Raw genomic sequence first — 21,754 nt, forward strand, 5'->3', positions numbered from 1 at the left:
TATGCAAATGATTGGAGTAATGCTGGTATTAGATGAATGGTCTTATCACTTGAGACCCCTAAAAGTAGTACCACCCTTGGCCTATATAAAGGCTCCTTGTGTTTAGTGCACCTCATTTTCCACTTGTGTTGAGGTCATTGAATACTAAAAATGACTACGATGCAATCAAAGAGATTTCGCCCAGTTATCATGGTTTGAGAGGGGGCGCATTATTGGAATGCAAGAATCTAGATGGTCATATCAATGAATTTCCCAGCTTTTTCTTCCGGTATTTGCAGCCGGATCGGCGATGGAATCTGCAGCCGGAGGTTCTGATGCAGATGTGAAACTGGCCTAATTGTGAACTCTCCATGTACAGAGTAAGTTAGATTAGATACGAATCTAATGAACTGAATTAACAGCATCATGTGCATTAGACTCATGGTGGGCTGGAACTGCTGTTAGTTGGGGTTTGTAGATCCACAGTTGGGTCTAGACTTGGAGCTTTAATACAGATGCTAAGATGTGGCCTTCTGAATGAGGCTATAGAAAATGTTTGAGAGATATAGACGGACTGATCGATCAGGAGGGTGGCCTTTCTTCATCAGCTCATACTACACTGCAATACACCTCAGCTAGGAGCACAGAGCTGCTGCACCACTGGCTTAGGCCTCCCTCACACAGGGCGTTTTCAGCCCAGTGCTAAACGCTGTACAAGGCTCCCATTCATTTCAATGGGGCTGCTCACACAGGGCTGAAAACGCTGCTTTGAAAAATGCTGCATTTTGAAAGCGCTGCATGTTCTATTCTTGGGCGTTTTCAGCTGAGTCTCCCATTGAAATGAATGGACAGCGTTTTCAGCTGGGCTGAAAACACAGTTGAAAAGGCAGCTGAAAAGGCAGCGTTTTGCAAACGCCCTGTGTGAGGGAGGCCTTAGGCTAGGGTCACACAGGGCGGATTTGCCGCGGTTTTGCCGTGGATTGCCGTTGCATATCCGCACTGCAGCAAAACCGCTGCGTTTGCAGTGCAATGCAGCACACATGAGATTTGCCAAAAAGCTGTTCTCACAGGACGGATTTTTTCCACACAGCCGCAGTGCGGAAATGCAACTGCGGCGCGGTTTTAAAAGATGCAGCATGTTCATTCTTTGGTCTTTTCTGCAGCGCTTTTTTGTCCATAGACCTCTATGGACACAGCCAAAACCGCACCAAATACGCGACAAAAGTAAAAAAGCGCTGCGGAAAAAAACGCTTGCCCAAAATTAACCTTTGAAGCGCTTCTGCCCAAAACAAACTCAGTCTCATGGATTGAAATCCACAACATGGACTTCTAAGCCCTCCCTCAAACAGGCGTTTGCAGGTCATACATTTTTGACAAAGTTTTGGCTGCGTTTTCAGCACAGCTGAGTACTTCACCAAGGAAGCTGGAAAAAAAAATCAATACTCACCTAGCTCGCGCCGTCTGGGTCCCTTCCACTGCTCCCCAGGGCTCCGGGCAATAGTCAGCGCCGCCAGACCCCGCCTTCAGCAGGCGATTGCTCTAATTGGTACATTTAGTGCTGGCTGTGATTGGCAGAGGTAAATAGCTCAGTTAATCACAGCATCCAGTGCTGGCTGTGCTGAGTCAGCCAATCAGAGTAATCTCTCGCTGGAGGCGGGGTCTTCAAACCACATCACTAGCAAAAGATGCTCTGTTGACAAGTGCCCGAAGCTCCGGAAAGCAGCATAAGGGACCCCACCGGAACCTGCTAGGTGAGTATTGATTTTTTTTAGCGCTTGCGTTTATCACTTTCAAAAACACGTTCTCAGCAGCGCTGAAACCGCTGTCCATTCCTTTCAATGAGTGATGCACAGCTGAAAACTGCCAAAGATAGAACATGCATCGCTGTCAAAGTCCAGCATTATAGACTCTGCGTTTTAACGCTTGGGTGAGCAGCTCCATTGACATGAATGGGTTGTACAGAGTTTAGCGCAGCGCTGAAAAACACCTGTATGATGGAGGCCAAAGCGTGCAGGAACCTCAACAGGTGTCCATGATACCTGAAAAGCAGTTATTGCAACACCAAGTTTAACACCAATCCCAACATTAAGGGATAATGCCCATGGACGGATTATCGCTGCAGAATTCGCGGTCGAAAAACACGCACTGAATTCTGCAGCAATGTCCATTCATAGATATGCTGTGGTAAACGATTCTCCCCTGTCCACGAGCGGAAATCAACTGCGATTTTCCACTTGCGGGGGAGAATCACAGCAGGTTTTATTCTATGCGGAAAATCGCGTGGACGGCTTCTATTGCAGTCAATGGAAGCAGTCCTTCCCACAATACTTCCAGTACGAGCACAGTGGAAGTACCGCGAGAATCCATGTCACTGCCCAGCGCCGGCAGATCTGGAGAGGTGAGTATAGGGTCTATGGGGGGGGGGGGGGGGGGGGGGGGCACAGACACAGACCCGGAATCTGACCTGGCCATGGGCATGAGCCCCAAGTATTCCAGGACCAGTTTCTTATGAGCAATTGAGAGGATACTGCTGTGTGTCTTGAAAGGAAAGCCGATGTAGTACTTACCTGTGACACGCGGTTAATTGCAAAGCTGGTCAATAACAAGGATCATGCTATTCACTTAATCACTTTTATTTTCTTCCATCAGAAAATGGACAAAATGTAAACAGGTTAGCTGAGCTGACTGCAAGAAGTACGGATTGATAACAATGCCGCTAAACACAATTATATTGGATTACTGCATCCTTGGAATTGCTTATCAGGCCATTTCTTATCTGGATACATGCAGACAGCTGAATTATGAACATTCTTTCGTTATCTAATAGTTCGTGTTCTCCTAGCTATCATCCCTATTATAAAAACACCTGCATAAGGCTGCCTCACTTCTGCGCTGGAACCGCTGCCCGGAGGTTCAATCGCAGATCCGGCACAAAATGGCAGAAGAAAAAGTGCTGCATGAAGGACATTTTGGTCCGGTAAAATGCTGGACAGCTGAATGCAAACCCCCATTATAGTCAGGGGGGTCTGTCCGGCACTGTTCAGTTCCGTCCAGAGATGGATGCCTTCAGTCAGGGGATTCCCCTTTCCTGTTCCCCAAACGGAACCCCTGATGCAGAAGTGAAAGCAGTCCAAGGGAGGTTTCACATCTGCGCTTGGGGTTCCGTTTTCCTGCTCTGTTCGGGGAGCAGTAAAGGGGAATACCTGCGGCCAAATGGCTCCATCTCTGGAAAAAAAAACGAACAGTGCCGGACAGACCCCATTAACTATAATGGGGGTCCATTTGCTTTCCACCCAGCTTTTGGACGGCAGAAAAAGTGCAGCATGCAGCGCTTCTTATGGTATTTTTAGTGGGATCTGTGACGGAGCCTCCAACCAGAGGGTCTGATGCAGATGTGAGACCAGCCTTATTTACCCCATGAGACGGTATATATATTATATAATATATTATACAATACTATATTTAGGTTTAACAAGAGCCTGTTTTTTAACCAGTGTTGAATAAAACTGGTTCCAACCTATCCGGATTCGGATATTTGCTGGCCTAGGCCCTAGGGAGATGCAAGTTATACAGGTATGATGCTAGTTCAGGCAGCGATGTGAATGAGGTCATGGCAGGTGGGCTCACATCATCTAGTAAGAAGGTGTTCTAAGAATCCCACATTAAAAGTGCAGTGTACATGGCATTGGATGTATCTTAGCCCCTGTAAGCCGCTGTATCTAAATAAAGCATGCTTCATACAGCACAGTACATTTCAAAGCAGCTCCCATGATCATATGTTCCTGTTAGGAAATGACATGATTACTTTCATTGCTACTGTACACAGCACATTAAGTTGACAGGTTGCTACGCGACAGAACAGATGGCAATTAACAAGTTAAATAGCATATATCACACATACGTTGGAAGTCACATGCAAGAGCCACTATTCATGCCCATAGAAATAAAACATCTTACTAATCTTTCCAAGAACAAGAAAGGCACCAAAGAATTCCAGTCCTAAACATGTAGAATGCAGGATAACATGAATGGTCTACTAGTCACTAATAGTCAGTGCACACGTAGACTAGACAGTCATACAATGCCCCAGATTTATCACAGCAGCAATGGGAAATCTGGCTCAACTATAAACCACCTATTACTTGGCACAAAGCAACACCCCTTTGTTGGACCGGACATAGAAAGTTTACAAAAGTGTAGTAGTGTCTCCCTCTGTGACCCCACTTATAATAGTGTCCCGAATCTATCCCACTAAACCTTCAGCCATCAGTAAAAATCTTCTTCATACTTACGCAGTCCCACTGGGGAGCCCGACACCAGCCAGAGTGCATGGAGTATTATCTGACTCCTCCCCCAGTCTCCTGCACACAATACTCTGACTGCAGGAGAAGGAAGGATGGGGGGGGGGGGGGTAATCACATGTTGCTAAGATCACTATGACCGGCGTCAGGCTCAGCAGTGGGACTGTGTAAATATGAAGAAGATTCTTTACTAGTTGTTAAGAGTTTCAGCGGGTGGTACAGGGGTTGGGGCCATTCAGCCCCAGTTGTATGGTGTGGCCCTAGTGGCTGCAAATCACTTGGATGGCAAACAAAACAAGAGGCAATAGTGGAATTTTACTAAGTATAAAAGTCTGGTACATATTATAACCAAAAGGTGCTTAAAAAAGAAAAAAAAAAAAAAGGACACGGATTACTTACCGGTAGTCCCTTTTCCAGGAGTCATCACGACGGCCCCATTACATATGGAGGTTGCCCTCTGACCCAGGTAGGGACAGGAAGAGTTTAAAAGCACCTCCCTTTCCACCCATGCTTCAGTGACTTATAAATCATTACGGTGGACAATGTTTACTAAACCAAATTTTACCTTTATTCGGTCATATTTACATTTGAAGAACATAAATTATTCTTAAAGGGGAGGGAACTATGGGCCGTCGTGATGACTCCTGGAAAAGGGACTACCGGTAAGTAATCCGTGTCCTTCCAGAGCGTCATCCCGACGGCCCCATTACATATGGAGTATACCAAATTATACGTGGCCCTAGGGTGGGACTACTGCCTGAAGGACTTTACGTCCGTAACTCAGGTCTTTGTCCGACTGGACGTTAACCCTGTAATGTCGGGTAAATGTATGTATACTCGACCAGGTCGCCGCCTTGCAGATCTGCTCGGCAGACGCCTGGCCTTTTTCTGCCCAAGAGGAGGAAAGAGAGCGAGTGGAGTGAGCTCTAATTTTTCCCGGAGGGTCGAGACCCCTGGCTTTATATGCCTCTTGGATGGCGGTCTTGATCCACCTCGCGATGGTGCTCTTAGTTGCCGTCTTTCCTTTTGCCGGCCCCTGAAATTGAATGAAGAGGTTATTATTTTTACGGAAAGAGCGGGTGGCCTCTAGGTACGCTAGAACAGCTCTCCTAACGTCTAGGTTATGAAATTCTCTCTCTTTCTCGTTACGGGGATTTTGACAGAAGGAGGGCAGAGTGATCGTCTGCTCCCTATGAAATTTTGACACTACCTTCGGAAGGAAGGCTGGGTCTAGTTTGAAGGTAATCCTGTCGTCTTGTATTACCATGTATGGTTCAATACACTGTAATGCTTGCAATTCCCCTATTCTCCGAGCCGATGTTATGGCAACTAAAAGGGTAACTTTTAGTGTGAGCAGCCTCAAGGAGAGTTGTGAGAGGGGTTCGAAGGGGGATTGGCAAAAGCTAGTTAAGACTATATTTAGGTCCCAGGTAGGAAAGGTTTCTCTAACAAAGGGTCGAAGCCGTTCTGCCCCTTTGAGAAACCTACGCACCCAGCGGTGTTCTGCCAAGGGAAAATCTAGATAGGACCCTAGTGCTGCTGTATGGACTTTAAGGGTTCTAGGACTAAGGCCTTTTTCTAGGCCTGCCTGCAAAAATTCCAGGATTACGGGAATGTCAATTCCTGGGATTTTCCCTGGCTCTATTTTACAGAACTCTGTGAATTTTTTCCATATCCTATCGTAGATGGCTATCGTGATAGGTTTACGGCTTTTTGTTAGGGTAGTAATTACATTATGGGAGAGTCCCTTCCCACGCAGTATCATGCTTTCAGCATCCATGCTGCTAGCTTCAATTTCTCGACCCCTGGGTATGTTAGTGGGCCCTGGAGGAGAAGATCTTCTACGGCTGGTAGTAGGAATGGACCCTGGATCGCCAAGGCTTTTAGCAGGGGATACCAGGGCCTTTTGTCCCACATAGGGGCAACTAGTATGACTGACGCCCGGCTGGTTTGGATTTTCCTGATGGTGCGGGGGATCAGTGGGAAGGGAGGAAAGGCGTAGGCTAGGTCCATGTCCCCGCTTTGGGACAGGGCGTCTACCCCGCGTGGATTGTCTCTGGGGTTCAGCGAGTAAAAGTCCTGGCACTTTGAATTTCTCTTCGTGGCGAACAGGTCTATCTGCGGTTCTCCCCACTGGCAGATTAGTTGGTCGAAGACTCGCTGATTCAGTCCCCATTCTCCTGGATGGATGCTCTGTCTGCTCAGGAAGTCGGCAGCGACGTTTGTGGACCCTTTTAAGTGGATCGCTGAGAGGGACAGCACGTTGGATTCCGCCCAGCGGAGTATCTCTGTTGCCAGTCGTTGCAGGTGCGGGTGTCGCGTTCCCCCCTGGTGACGAACAAATGACAGAGCTGTCATATTATCGGTTAGGATTTTGACATGCCTTCCTTTTATAAGGGGTTCTGCCGCCTGAAGGGCTTCCCAGATTGCCCTTAGTTCTCTGAAATTGGATGAGCGTTTAGCTACTTGGGGGTCCCAAATCCCCTGTAGATTTTGGTCGGCTACTTGGGCTCCCCATCCCGTTTTGCTGGCATCTGTTGTGATGGGTACGGTAGATTCTTGTGACCAAGAGGTACCTTTGCTTAGGTTCCTCTGTGAGGTCCACCAGCGTAGGGACTCTTTGACTCGGACGGACAGGCTCACCTTCTTATCCAGGGATGTCTGCCGTTTGTCCCAGTTGGCAAGGATAAATCCTTGTAATTGCCGGGTATGGGCCTGTGCCCATGGGACTATCTGAATGCAAGCCGTCAGGATGCCCAGCACCTTCATTGTTTCTCTAATGGAAACCGCCGTAGCCTGACAGAAGGATTTTACTCTTTGGGTGAGGTCTTCCTTCCTAGATGATGGAAGCCGGGATTCCTGGATGTGGGAGTCTAGTAATACTCCCAGGTACACCTTTTGTGTACCAGGGTTCAAGTCGGACTTCTGCTTGTTAACTATCCACCCTAAACTGTTTAGGGTGGATAAGACCATGGATAGGTCTATACGCATGGTCTTCTCCGTCCTTGATACCAACAAAAAGTCATCCAGATACGGAAATATGCGGATCTGATTCCGCCTGAAGTAGGCTACCATCTCTATAACGATTTTCGTGAATACCCGAGGGGCGGTGGAGATTCCGAATGGAAGGGCCGTGAATTGGTAATGTTGGATCTTGTCTCCCTCCCGCAGAGCAAACCTCAGGTACTTGTGATGGGCTGCCGTTATTGGGACATGGTAATATGCATCTTTAAGATCTATGGTGCACATTACACTATCTCGATCTATTAGTGGGACGATGGATCTTACTGTTTCCATCTTGAATTTTTTGTACGAGATAAATTGATTTAGGGCTTTAAGATTAAATATAGTCCTAATGGAACCATTCGGTTTTTTTATTAGAAATAGGGGGGAATAGAATCCCTCACCCCTTTCGTAATCGGGGACTTGTGTAATGACCCCTAGGTCCTTAAGTTCCTGAACGCCTTTTATGAGGTTCCCTTGTTCCTGTAGGGACCCCGGGGAGGTTATAAGGAATCTCCTAGGGGGTAGCGAGTGGAATTCAATTTGGTACCCTGCTTCGATTATTCGGAGTACCCAGGGGTTAGACGTTACCCCTTGCCACTGGCTTAGATAGCCCGCTAATCTACCCCCTGTTTGTTCAGGGGAGGGTTGGACTTCCTTACCCCGACCTCCCTTGGGGTACGACCATCTTCCAGTCTTCCCTTTCCCTTTAACTTCGGGAGGAGGCTGGCGCATCCTCTTCGGGAAGGATGGTTTCCTGAAAGGTTGTCTGTCAGGCAGGGTTTTACTCTTGTCGCCGACTTTTTCCAGGATTTTGTCCGGGACGGGCCCAAACATATATTCCCCTTGGAAGGGGATGGCGCAGAGCTTATTTTTGGATGTAATGTCTGCGGCCCAAGTCTTCAGCCATAGTGCCCTTCTCGCTGAGTTGCTGAGGACTCCGGTTTTTGCCCCGTATCTTACCGTCTCCGCTGATGCGTCAGCCAGGAAGGCGGTAGCCATTTTTAAGAGGGGGAGACAGCTGGCCAACTCCTCTCTGGGGGCCCGATCCTTTATGGAGGCTTCTAGCCTGTTTAGCCAGAGCGCCATGGATCTAGCCACTGAGGTTGAGGCTATGTTAGCCTCGATGGTGAGGGATGTTGCCTCCCAGGCTTTCTTCATTAATCCGTCGATTTTTTTATCCATCGGATCGGATAGCTGGGAGGTGTCCTCGAAGGGCAAGAGGGTCTTCTTGGCCACTTTTGCGATCTGGATGTCCACCTTGGGGGTTTCCCTGTACAGGCGGACGTCCTCGGTAGCGAATGCGAGCCGGTTCCGGATCTCTTTTGGAACAGTGATCCTTTTTTCCGGTTCCTGCCATTCATCTATGATCACTTGCTGCAGCGTCTGGTTGACTGGGAACATGATCTTTCTTCTAGATCGGAGGCCGCCAAACATCTCATCCTGGATTGTTCTCGGCGGGTTATCTTCCTCAATTTGCATTGTTTCCCTCACCGCCTTGATGAGGTGCGCAATGTCGTTTGATGAGAAGTAATATTTCTTCTCGTCTTCTATGGGAACCGGTGGGTCCTCTAATTCCCCTTCGGATAGGAGCTCCAGCGATTCACCGGAGATCGAACTCGCCGACTCGGTCTGTCTAGGTCTTTTAGGGACCCGTGACGGACCTGGCTGGGCCTGGGGAAGGGACACCATGGAAGCCTGCAGCTCTTCCCTTATCATGCAGCGGATATCGGATTTGAATGCTGCTTTCTCCTCTGCGAGAATTTTCCCCGTGCATCTGTGAAGGCAGAGCAATTCACTGTTATAGCAGTGCAAGCGTTGGATTCAGGAGCATTACTTGCGGTAATACACTCACTCCTCGCATAGGGGTTTTTTATAGCTCTCCTCGAGCCTTTTGTTGCAGAGGACGCATTTTTTCGATTTTTTCCTCGGGTCCATTTTCTTTGGACCCTCCTTATCCATCTACCCATGAAAGTGGGGGAGAGGGGAGACAAGAAAGGGAACATATATGCATCCGCTGTACAAGTGACCATTTGCGCATGTTTTGGCGTATAGCCTACTTACAGTTGGTAGGGTGTCAATCTCTCCCTCACGTGCTGAGCTGTCGCGGGTAGACATACTCACATACACTTGTCTGGCAGTCAGCAGGAACCTCCATGGAGTTTAGCCTGCTTTTATGGGGAGGATTTTCAAATTTGGCGCCATTTCCGGGTTTTCGCCGGTAGCCACGCCCCCTACGTTGTGCGCGTGACGTCACCACGCCGGATGACGTCACCGCTATGCGCCCGAGGTCCAGGGAGGCCGCCGCTGCCGTTCCCCTGCCAGGAGGAACTATCCCATCACAGCAGCGGCGGCCCGAACATGCGATCCGCGCGAGGGAGACCAGCGCTACTGGGCGACTGACGGCTCCGTCGGCAGCGCAGGTCGGGGATGCAGGGACTCTTGAGTGTGCGGCCCCGACCTCTACCCCTCCAGGGGGGCCGCACAGCGTGCGGTAAGTATTTCTTTGCGGTAAGTCTTCTTGCCTCCGCAGCTTCCTATCTCCTGCAGCTCTGGAGCTGCTCCTCTGTCCCACCGTAGGGACAGGAAGACACTGAAGCATGGGTGGAAAGGGAGGTGCTTTTAAACTCTTCCTGTCCCTACCTGGGTCAGAGGGCAACCTCCATATGTAATGGGGCCGTCGGGATGACGCTCTGGAAAACACATTGTATGTATGAAAATTTATTATGTCTTTCATTTCTTTTTTCTTTGCACCTCCGTTCATAGTTTTGAAGGAACATGGTTAATAGGAGGTGTGCACCATACTGGTGTGAAGGAGAAATTGTGCCAAAATTACAGTGTGTGCAGTTTCTGCCTATTTGTTAAAACCGTATTAATAAATCCGCCTCAATGGCTTTTCCAAATCATGCAACACTCATGCCTACAACCTTAAACGTCATGCTTCATCATCTACAAAGTTAAAGATGCCTAATTGTACATTTTTCAACCTCAAGACAAATTTCTGAAAAAGATTCAGGCACGTCAATACAATTTGGCAGACCTGACAGGACAAATCAGGTTTCTTTCTAAACAGTAGAATTCCATGAGACGTAACTGAGATATCCATCACTGTATGCTGGGGATGCTTTATCAGGCGATGACTTACCAGCGGCTTATCTCTCATGGCCATGTTTATTAATACCAGCAGATACTAATTTATAAGGGGTTTTGTGAAATTCCCATCATCAAAATGTGAGGTGCTAATCACAGTGTTTAAATCATACGCAACAAATCATGTCAGCCAGATCTCCACTTTAAACACCCCAAAAGGAACACACATGGCAGCTAGAAGTCTAAATCCCCTAACTGGTGGTGGAAATGTGGCTGCATCTGTACACAGTAACACAAGCTCCCTTGTCATTGTTAGTTCCAAATTTGATAAATGAATAAAAACTGTGCGCCTTCAGAATCCTTCCCTTCACAGGTTGGAATTACAAAGTGTATTTCCTCTGGGATGTTTTAGATGCAGCCAGATTTATGAAATCCTCATTTACAGAAGGCAGTCTTTTTACTGTGATTTTGCCATAATTGTTGAAACTCAGAGAATCAAACACCAAGAATCATTGGAGGAAAGGTTCACGAGGTCAATACCTTGTGTACAATTTGCATCCACAAATAAAGTGTGCTGAAATAACTGTTCCCGTTACATGCTGTGGTAGGATAACTAGGTTGCAAAACGCAAGAGCCATACCAAGTGTTACAGTCAGCAACATAGACACTGCAAAGTAACTACTGTATACTGCAACAAAGACCTGGTCAAATAGAGCATCCAGAGTACACCAAAACGAGCCGAAATTCAAGTTTGTGCACACTTGTTGCTCCCCAAGGCATAACTTGAAGCTTCTGGGCCCCGATGCCAAATCTGTAACAGGGCCCCCAACTATGATGCTTTATTCATAGTACTGGGCTTGCTATATGGAGAAGAGAGGCCTTATGGGCCCCCTAAGGCTCCTGGGCCCGGGTGCAATCGCATCCCCTATAGTTACGCCAGTGATCTCACCCACACAAAAAATAAAACTAGGATGGTTTCACATCCACATCAAAACCTCTGGCACAGATATGGCTGAAAATACCGGAAGAAGCGCTTTTTCTTCTGTCCGAAAGCCGAGCAGAAAGCAGGTGGGCACCATTATAGACAATGGGGTCTGTCTAGCGTTGGAACCATTCAGCTGTGGAGATTCCCCTTTTCTGCTCTCCAAATTGAGCAGAAAAGGGGAATCCCTAGCACAGGTGTGAAACCATCCTTATACCGTTCTGCACAAATAAAAATTTCCAAGAGCGCAGTTGGGGTAATATTCGCAATACTGGCTCAGATATGGTATGCCATGTATAAGGTGCTATAATGCAGCAGCTATAGATTTTTAAGCCCAACTGTACCTCTGCATGCCTCCAGTAAGGTTCTCTTTTGTAATGTCAGATTCCATATCAGGGTACTGGTGCATTATGTCTCCACCAAATGTATGGGTGGAGATATTGGCTGGCCAGTGTAAGTAACAGGGAACTCCCAGGGCACACGCCCCCCCCCCCCCCCAGCTCCCACACATCCTCAGCTGACTAGCTGACTACCATCTGCGCTTCTGCCCCCCCCCCCCCCCCCGCCACCAAACTCCCACCTCTCCCCGCCACCAAACTCCCACCTCTCCCCGCCAGACTGCCATATCTGCTCCGGTTCCCCAGCAGCCGGGACCGCTGTCACTCTTGTCCCCACCGGAGCGGTCGGGTTTTGCGGGCCATGGGGCAGCCAATCAGTAGTTGAGGCCGTGCACCTTCTCTCCACACATTCTTCTGGTCAGCAAATCCCAGGTTGTGGGCGTTGCTGTGGGTGTGCACTTTGTCTCCACCCATTCTACTGGTGGAGATATAAATGCACCATTACTCCATATGAGTCCTCTAGAAAAAAAAAATTCTGGAACTCTTATGTACTTCCATACAGTCTTCCTTGCACTTAGCTGGTGTGCATGATGCCAAATACACATGCAATTTTCCTGCGTGTGACATGCGATGCCAATAGCCCGTCGATTTGTATTGGGCCACTCACACCTATAATTTATTCCATGTGTATTACTTGCGCAAAAAACAAATTGCAGCATGCACCATCTTGGAACATATTACATGCGCATATACACCAAGATTGTGTATAGGAGTTGTATGCATGGTAATGTGTACTTGCTGTATTCTCACACACCTGTATGGCGCAGCGGCAAGCACATTCACGTGAGCCAAGCCTTGTGCATATACAAAGACAGACATTCTCTTACCAATTCATTGTAAGAGTAACCTGAATTATATCTCTACACGTTGATGAGAAGTGCAAAAAGGTTTTGACTTTAAAAGCATGAATCATAAAAGAGGGCTATAAATCAGCAGTAATCATGCCGAGCGCGAGGATTGCAGCTTCAGATCACGCTGCATTAGACCATATACAATTGGCACAACCACGGTTGCTAATTTTCACCACAGGTAACAAACACCCTCAGATGGGTAATGCTGTAAAGCCGAACTGCTCTGAGTTTTATATACTTTTGAATTGGCTGCTGTTTAATTAACAAACCACTGTAAAAATGCACAGCGATTCTTTCAATGCTGCTCTATGATTTTCAAGTGGTTTAATACCACTATTATTCAGTGGGATATAGAAATGACCTGTAGGGTCTTATGAATTACACAATATATGAACATGGAGTTTGTACATTTTAAGAGGCAGTCTAATTAATATGGAGACACATTTCGCTAAACTATACGTGTCATTCCAAAAAGAACCTGAATAACTACATAGCTTATTGTATTACTACTGTAGTTCAAGGGCTTGTCTCATGAAGACCACCTCTGCCCATACGCCCTATAAGGACAGACATAGGGACAGAGAAATAACTAATACCCCCCCTTTTGAGCCCAAAAAAAAAGGTTGAACTGTAAAAAACGACTTAAGTTGCCCTCATTCATCAGAATAGCTCAAAAATGTAATACAACATTCCAGCGGCAGTGGCCACTCCGTGTGAGATGCATGGCCTGCCGCAGCTACAGAGAGCCGGGGCAATCAGGTCATCACTATAAGGGCCAAAAACGTGGCAACCTTTTTTATCCAACAACCATAACCCCCCCCCCCCCAAATCAGAAAGTGACAAATCAACAAATTTTTTTTGCTAAACAAGGTTTAACCCTCTCTCAACCAAGGTGCACATGTACGCACTCAGCCAATTTGGAGGAGAATGGAGCGGGCCGTGAGCCAAGCATGCTCCATAGCCAGTGGCTCTCAGCTGCTTAAAGGCATGTGTGCTCATTTTTTGGTCCCATTGGTGCTAGAATTCTGACAAATTGGCCATAGTAAATCTACACCATTCGTTCTTGAAGCTAGAGGTAAAGACTTATTAGGCCTCCTTCCCACGAGCGTGACGGGCTCCGCCGCGTAATATTCCGCAGTGAAGCCCGTCACGGCGCCCCCCCAGAGACCCCATACTTACCAGCGGAAGATAGCGTGAAGACGCTTCCCCGCCCAACGCCGTCGCGTCACGTGACACGCCCACCGCGTCACATGACGCGGCCGGCCGCGTCACGTGACGCGCCGGCCGCGTCATATGACGCGCGGCGGTAGGCGGGGAAGCGTTTTTTCACGCTATCTTCCGCTGTGTTACAGCAGGAGATAGCGTGAACGGACGGCTTCCATTGACTGCAATGGAAGCCGTCAGCGCGTACACCCGCGGCAAATAGAACATGCTGTGGGTGAGGACGGGAGATTTCACGGTGCGTAATTCCGCGGTGGAATTACGCATCGTGAGCATTGTGCTATTAGGCTCAATAGAACCTAATAGCAGGGGGCAACGCAGCGGATTTTTGCCGCGGATTTACGCGGCGTAAATCCGTTCGTGGGAAGGAGGCCTTAAGCTGTCAAACAATATGAGCAGCTCATTAAACACAAGAAAATAACCAGAAAACATGCAAGACAGTGCACTTATGTCAATATACACAGTCAACACTATTTATATGTAACCTGAAAAAATGTGATAGAATTTACTATAAAATGGAAAAAAATGAAGCTTAAAAAAAAAATAAAAAAATAAAAAAATACAAACCTATATACAAACACACGGGCGGATATTCTGCAGCGGGATTTCCCGCAAAATTTCCGCCTGTGCCCACCTGCAAAACGCAATCCTATGCACGCAGCCGCGATTTGTCCGCGTGAAAACACGCATGGAAAACAAATCGTGCCATGTTCTATTTCTGTGCGGGTTTCGCAGAGGCCCGCACAGAAATGTCAGTAGTGACGGGCCGGCTCCTCTCTGCGCATCCGCCAGCAATCGAGGACACATACTTTTTACATCATGCGCACTTCGGCATGCAGTGACCCGCTTAGTTAAGCTTATGTAGCCTTACACTCTATTCGTTAGCTGCTGGTCTTATTAGATACTTGCAATTCACAATAATAGCACTTACTGTACTTCAGGACAACTCTGGTAGGGAAGAAAAATCAATAAATTACCAGGTTGACGGTTACTGTACATACAATCTATCAGTATCTATGGCCAGCCGGAATGGACCTTTATGACCACAGTGACTGCTAAGAGAGGAGGACAACCAGGTATGTAGCTCTGAAGCCTCCACGGACAAGAAGCAGCAGTAGCCTGGGTTGTGCTAAAAGGAACACTGATTTTCAATGTAGCACTTTCATAAGATACCTACAAAAGAGTAGCTTAGCAAGAAGAGCCAGGCGATGAAAGGGACTGCAAGATCAGACTACACAGGATTTGTTTGCAGTCTGTAATCATATAGATGCACAGTAGGATTTCACAGAAGCTGTACACAGAAAATTGGAGATTTTTAAATAAAATCTTTATGCAAAAATGGTTTACTTTTTTCTGCACGGGAGCAACAACTGCTCTCAAAATTTGTACATCATATACATTAAAGTTTAGGTTATTTATATGTACACACACACACACACACACACACACACACACACACACACACTCTTTCTCCACTTATCAGCTACTTCTGCCCTGCTCCCTTTAGTGATCCTTCACTCAATCTACTGTTAAATCCGCACACAGGGGTCCTTCTACAGAGATCAGGTTACATGCTACCCACAGATGTCCATATAAAGTGGAAGAGAAATGGAGGAGGAATCCAATGCTGAATGGAGAAAGAGGCACCAAGACATAGATGCAGCCTCTAGTAAGCGTTTTATCTAACCCCAGTGCTTGATTCACAGTTGCACTACATAGTACTGCTGTATAATGCCCCCCAATTTCCAACTTTTAAAGGGTGAGATACAAAGATAGGGGAACAGGACCTCCTCTTCTCTTTATGTGCAGCATATGGCAGACATCCTAGCAGCAAGAGTACGCCCACCAGCTCAGGGATAACTGAGAATTAGATATGGAACCTGCAAAGGGGAAAACTGGTGATAAATGTGGGATACAAGTCATAATTGTCAGAGATAACCTTAGCCTATTCTTTATGTGCACAAAAACATAATAGCTTATTCTGAAAGGTGATCTGAAAGTTTAGGTAAGGTTTAAATATATGCACAGACTTACAGACAAAATGCCACACCAAGAACACAATCCTCACAATGAGACGAAACTCAACACCCAAATAGAGAATTAACTTTGCAACAAACAAGTTTGATTTCTAACAATTACATGTGTCCTGCAGCCCAATAAACGGGATGATCAGTAAGTAGTGGGGCCACATTGTTGGATGGTACTGGTGTTAATACGACATAGCATCGATTCAATGAGTGCTGTAGAGTTGGCCATGTGGTATTGACCATAGTCCACAGTTCATCTTCATCACAAGACTGCGAGAGATTAGGCACTCAAGGTCCAATCGTGTCAAATTTTTGTTTTCAAAGAGATCTGAGGATCGTCCTGGCAAGTAATGCTTGAGAGGCTTGCCTGCTTATGTTCGCTATGGTGGACCTTGTGCTAATCTGCTGAACAATCATGCCGGGCATATCCTGAAGAAGGGTTAGTGCAATAGGCTGCAACATAAGAGCACACCATCAATGTGCCTCTAATGCATACTAGAGATTAACAGCACTCCCAACCATGACTCCATGTTTACCAGCTGTATGGTGCTCCAAAACAAAGGAAAGTTCAGCCCATCTGTCATATCGCCTCCAGACCCTTGTTTGGCGAACACCATTGCTGTGACAAACCACCACACTGTGCCATTCATCATGCCCTGTAGTTCTGGAGTGAGGCCACTGCAAGTGTTCATAATGATGATGCGGTGTGAAGGGCAACACGGCTTGACCACAAACCTGCCTCAGCCAATCTACATGGAACTGCCGCCGCTGATACTGGGACAAATAAATTTGGATAGCGCTCTGAACAATAGAAAAAACCAATATGAGTGTAGAATGGACTCACCTGGTGCAGAACACCCATCATTTGACAGGGGTCCACACCGCCGGCCCAAGGTAGCCTTTAATGTGGTTAGAAATCCAATCCACCAGCAAATCCCTAGAAGGCATCCTGGTGTGTAGGGACAGCGTCACGCGAGATCCCCAGGTAAAGAGGATACCTCGGTTGTATAAACAAGCAGAGTTAAAGGAAAAAGTTCCCGCTCTCATGGTGGGTCAGTAGAGTAGAGAATATCAGACGAAAAGTGGAGAAGAGTCATTTTTCACTTAATTCGTTAAGAGGCATCCGCTAAGTCGGTGGGACTCCTCTATAATCCAGGTTGGCTTTAATTTGGACATCCCAATCTGTCTGTACACCCCAAGCGTGTGACCAGCTGTGGATGCACAATCACTCCTATGTGTCGTGGCGCTCATTTAGCTACTTCAGTCTCACTGCAATTATACATATTTTGTTCTGCTGACCACTATACCCAAATCTGACTCATGGTTGTGGCATTTTGTTGTGTTTCTGCCACATTATGACACAGATCAACCAGATGTATGCGGCTCTACGATTACATTTTTTAGTAAACTCGCCTGTTTGATGAAATGGCCCCAAATGGCATCTTAGGGCCCTTCTACATAGGCTAGTATCATTCCGTGTAAATGCATGCCTCAACTGAATGATGAATGACAATTCATTCGTTTATCGTTCAGTTTCTGCATGCAGAAAACTGAATGAGGGATCGACCCATGTAAACAGGCAGTTGTTCACTTATGGATGACTGCCTGTTCGCTAATGAATGACTGCCTGCTTACTGTCAATGGCCGTTCCGCCTCCATTCACAAACAATGCTCGTTCCTGTGTAAATGCATGATTACCGCTGTGACAACTTGTTGGCATCTGTGCCCAACAAGTCATCCCATGTAAAAAGGGGCCTTAAACTTGATCCAGACACAAACCAGTTTCCATGGGTGTGACAATGTCTCGAAGGTTGGCTTCACAGACTCAGTTTCCCTTTCATCACATTGCCAGATCATGAAAGTGGCTTAAAACTGCATCATTTTGTCTGTATGTCAGAACATACCCTGAAAATTGCATAATGCTGCAACAAAATCTTCATGGTGCGGCATTTTCTTTGCGAGACAGTGTAATAACATTCAAAGTCCAAAAGGGATCACCTCCACACACTGCACAACATACACAAGGGCCAATAATGCTCCAGATATATACCGTGCATGCAAGGTTTAAGTATAGCCAAGTCCTTTAGGTCTTGTTTTCCCTTCAGAAATACTGTACATCCTATTCCCTCTTCTCAGTCCATTGCACCCAAACAAGCAGAAAACTAAATATATCATTTAATAAGACTGTCAAGCTTGATTAGCATGAAGTGAAATGAGCTTGTTTGCAATTAATTTTAAAAACTGAGAGACGTATTGGTCAAGTGCACATAAGTGAAAAGAGAAGAGGCAATTTAGAGCAAGGCAACTGCTGTCACTGGTGACCTTAGGCTCTTTGTTGTGGAGCAGTAAATGATATTCAGAATGTATCATGTTCAGCACACAAGATGCTGCAATGGACTTAAGTCTGACAGCAGAGTAGGGATGAAGGCAGTGAAAAAAATCAGCATTAAACATCTACAGTGACTTAGAGAAGCCTCCGGAGACCTTTTCCTACTAAAATACAAGACACGGAGGCCTTGAAATGGAATCACTTTAGATAGATAGTATCAAGCAATTCCCACTTCCTTTCTTCAGGAAGAGCTAATCTTTGCAGCCTGTACATGGAGCCGGAGCATGTGCCATTAAACGAAAATACACTAGGAACCTAAATCCCTCAGTAGTATCATTTTAGGGTGTTAAATCCCTGGCTGTACCTCTTGCATTGGCAAAGCGTTCTCACAAAAGGTGTATGTGACGCTCATACTAAAGCCATTAGGGGAGGCTTTTTTTTTTAAGTTGTCTAAAAGGAGCAATATGAATATGAATCATTAAATGCTGGATGTCACAATATTGAACGATAGGCTATTTGTTCCACCTGTCAGGCATATAGAAATAGTATTCATTGTACGAGTCATGGCCAGGCAAGGTTTCTCAAAGCTTGACATACATAACTATAGTCTAGGGAACGTGTGCCTTTTATGACTGGTCAAGTGGCCTTCACCGTGTTATTTCCACCCATCTTCTTAAGAGCTAAGTCAACAGAGGGCAGCAATCTTTGCACATAAAAGTTTTTATTCTGATTTTTGGACCTGTTCACTTCTCTCCAATACAACAGCTCCATAATGCAATTTTCTGAATTCATGACATGAACTTGCTAAGCAAACACAGATCATATCAGAGGCCGAATACTGTACATCACTCACCACAGACCTAAAAGATTTTTTTTTTCTATTCCCCTGGGTGCAAAAGCAAGCAAACACAGTGACAGAAAACAGCAAGGAGGGATATTCATTTGCAGAACAGATCTGAAGTAATCTCGAAGCAAGCAGATCAGCGTGCTGCTGGGTGACCTGTTGAGTTAATAGAGTGGATATTGGGAAGATAACAACCATTGATTGGCTTCGGATCCTGCCTAGACGAGAGGTCATCTGCAATTATTATCATAGGAGCTATTCCCATCTCATTTGAAGTGCCTCTCAATCAATTTGCATTAACTGGATTGAATCTCATTTTATATAATAAGTCATTAGTCAGTGGTTAAAACTGCTGACTCAGCACAAAAGGAATCCGATCGGATGTCATGGCAACCAGTACATATATTATATACACGCACACATATATACCATCTGTACCTAAATATGAATAGAGAAGCATGGAGAGGACTGGCTTACCGAGTACCTAAGAGTCGGGCATGAGTGAACGGGGAGAATTGGAAGTGTATAAATCAATATTCACCCAGTGAATTTAGCAGTGATGCCGACTATAATCTGCCATGTGTTTCATCTTCACATCAGCTCTGTCTTTATTCGCAGACCTGTCTCTTATGGACTGAGCACCTGTGCTCCTCAAGAAGTCAAAAGGATCTTGCTTTCATCATGCACATAGTAATACCGGTTACCACCGTGCAGAAGATACCCAGACAAGGGATTTGCTGTACTGATTATCAGCTTGTAATACAGTAACACTGTAGCATGGATTTGTTACAACTGATGAGGATACTGCAACATGTTATCTCATGGCTGCAGGTACCCATTGACATCCCGGAGAGCTACATGACCATTATTGCTCTGCTGGATCTGTCCCATGTGTCCCTTTAATTGCAGGCACACTCTTTATCCCATTCTACGCACCAGGCCTGTCTACCCAGGACAGTAGATACTTGTATAAGCCTATGAATTCCCTTGGTGCCATCATCAGCATCCCATCCATGCAACATAGGAACAGCTCCTCATTACCCATCAACCATACTGCATTGCCAGCTATTTGGCAGCAGCAGCTCGGATCTGGCCCAGAATCAGCAATCCAGAAGAGCAAACAGCCCTGTTATTAATGGTACACGGAGTGCGATGTGCACTACACCCATCCCTGGGAGGTGTACTGATCACCCGGGGTCCATCCGTGATCATGCAATCTCCTCCTAAGCAATCAGATCTACAACTCATCCTAGACCTAGGATCGCAGGACACCCCCACAATATCAGGGTGCCTCCATACCGGCGCGCGAGTTCCATCTGATCGCATTACGGAAGGAACTCGTATGTGGGGGGGGGGGGGGGATGCATTTCAATCTTTATTTAAGAGTGCTTTTCTGGCACCCTCAAGATAGAATCTGCAAAAATTGAAACGCAACAAGATTTGCAAAAAATAAAAATGCAGCAGCAGAATAAAATCTCAAAAGCAAGATGTCTGAATTGCAACGATCTGAGGCCGACCACATCGTACGATGACTACAGACAGACTTCTATACAGAAAAATAAAAGTTGAGCTGTCAGTAAAGTGTTAAATGAAAGCAGGTGATTATAGCGGAGGGGTTAGAGGGCACCGTACCTTCACAGACCCCCACCTCGTACTCCGTGATGGAGTCTCCGTTGAGCGGGGGTCGGATGACACAGCGCAGCCCCCGGTCGCAGGCTCCGTGCAGCCCGTAGACTCCCCCGCAGCTCTCGTTCTTCTGCCGGGCGCACATGAAGCAGCAGCCGCAGATGCCCAGCACGATACTCCCGGGGCAGTTCTTGGGTTCCTCGCACTTCGATTCATCGCAGGGTAAACAGACCAATGCCCGGCTAGCCGCGGGCAGCAGCGACAGAGCCGCCAGCAGCACCAGGTGCCAGAGACGCAGCGACTTCCCGCCCGCCAGGTGCATCCTTGTCAGCGACTGGCACACACGCCGCGTCTGATCTGCGTTTATTAAGATCCAATGCTGAGTAAGCCACAGCGCCAGCGATCACCTGTGTAGTAGCGTCCCCCCGCGCAGGACTAGAGCCGGCCGCCGGCCGTGCGCCACATACTCCTGCCGCCCCCGCTCACATCTACTGCACAACTTTTCCTCGCAGACTTGTCACTTCCACGGAAACTTCTCACCAGCGAAAAAAAACAAACTTCCCCGTCTTGTCCCCGTCTATCCGAGCGGGCAGCAGCGTCCCCTCAGCGCGGCGCTCCCGGGAGGCGAGCGCGCAGCCCCAGCCGGTGGCGTCCTTCCTTCGCGCCCTCAGCGCCGCCCGCCTGTCATGTCTTCTGTCTCCTCACACACGGCACACAGTCGCTACTTTTCTCCCTTCTCCTCTTGTTTATCGCTCTCTCTCTCGTCCAGACGCCAGCCCGAGCTGCTCACGCTTCCTCCTCCCTCATGGCGGCGTCACAATACAACTCCCCCTCAGCCGCGTCCCTCGCCTTCTCATTGGAAAGGGCGCCATGGCCGTGTCCCGCCCCGAGCCTCCACATATGGAGAGTGCAGGACGCCGAGGTGTGTGAGCCTCCTCACCGCTGCTGTCAGCACGGGGCAGCGAGTGCGTCACCCGAGGGGAGATTTACCTCAGCGCGGGCCGAGGGGACTTACCTCACAGCTCGCCATCCGCAGGGACGGCCGCTTGTCCCCTCAGGGTCGCACATGGGCTTTGCTCGTTAAAGTTGCCCCATTTTCCTCG

The 21,754-nt window shown here is 47.2% G+C and overlaps 1 protein-coding gene across 1 annotated transcript in view; it reads right to left on the reverse strand.

Annotated features, from left to right (window-relative positions):
- CRIM1 (cysteine rich transmembrane BMP regulator 1) overlaps positions 1 to 21,441 on the reverse strand; it is a 650,425-nt gene extending 628,984 nt beyond the window's left edge. The window contains exon 1 of the mRNA XM_066595879.1: positions 20,658 to 21,441. Within this exon, the coding sequence (XP_066451976.1) occupies positions 20,658 to 20,973 (316 nt within the window). The 5' untranslated portion in view covers positions 20,974 to 21,441. The remainder of the gene's footprint in view (positions 1 to 20,657) is intronic.
- Between the last annotated feature and the right edge of the window lie 313 nt (positions 21,442 to 21,754).

Source organism: Eleutherodactylus coqui, chromosome 3 (assembly GCF_035609145.1).
Source record: "Eleutherodactylus coqui strain aEleCoq1 chromosome 3, aEleCoq1.hap1, whole genome shotgun sequence".
NCBI classification, from domain to species: domain Eukaryota; kingdom Metazoa; phylum Chordata; class Amphibia; order Anura; family Eleutherodactylidae; genus Eleutherodactylus; species Eleutherodactylus coqui.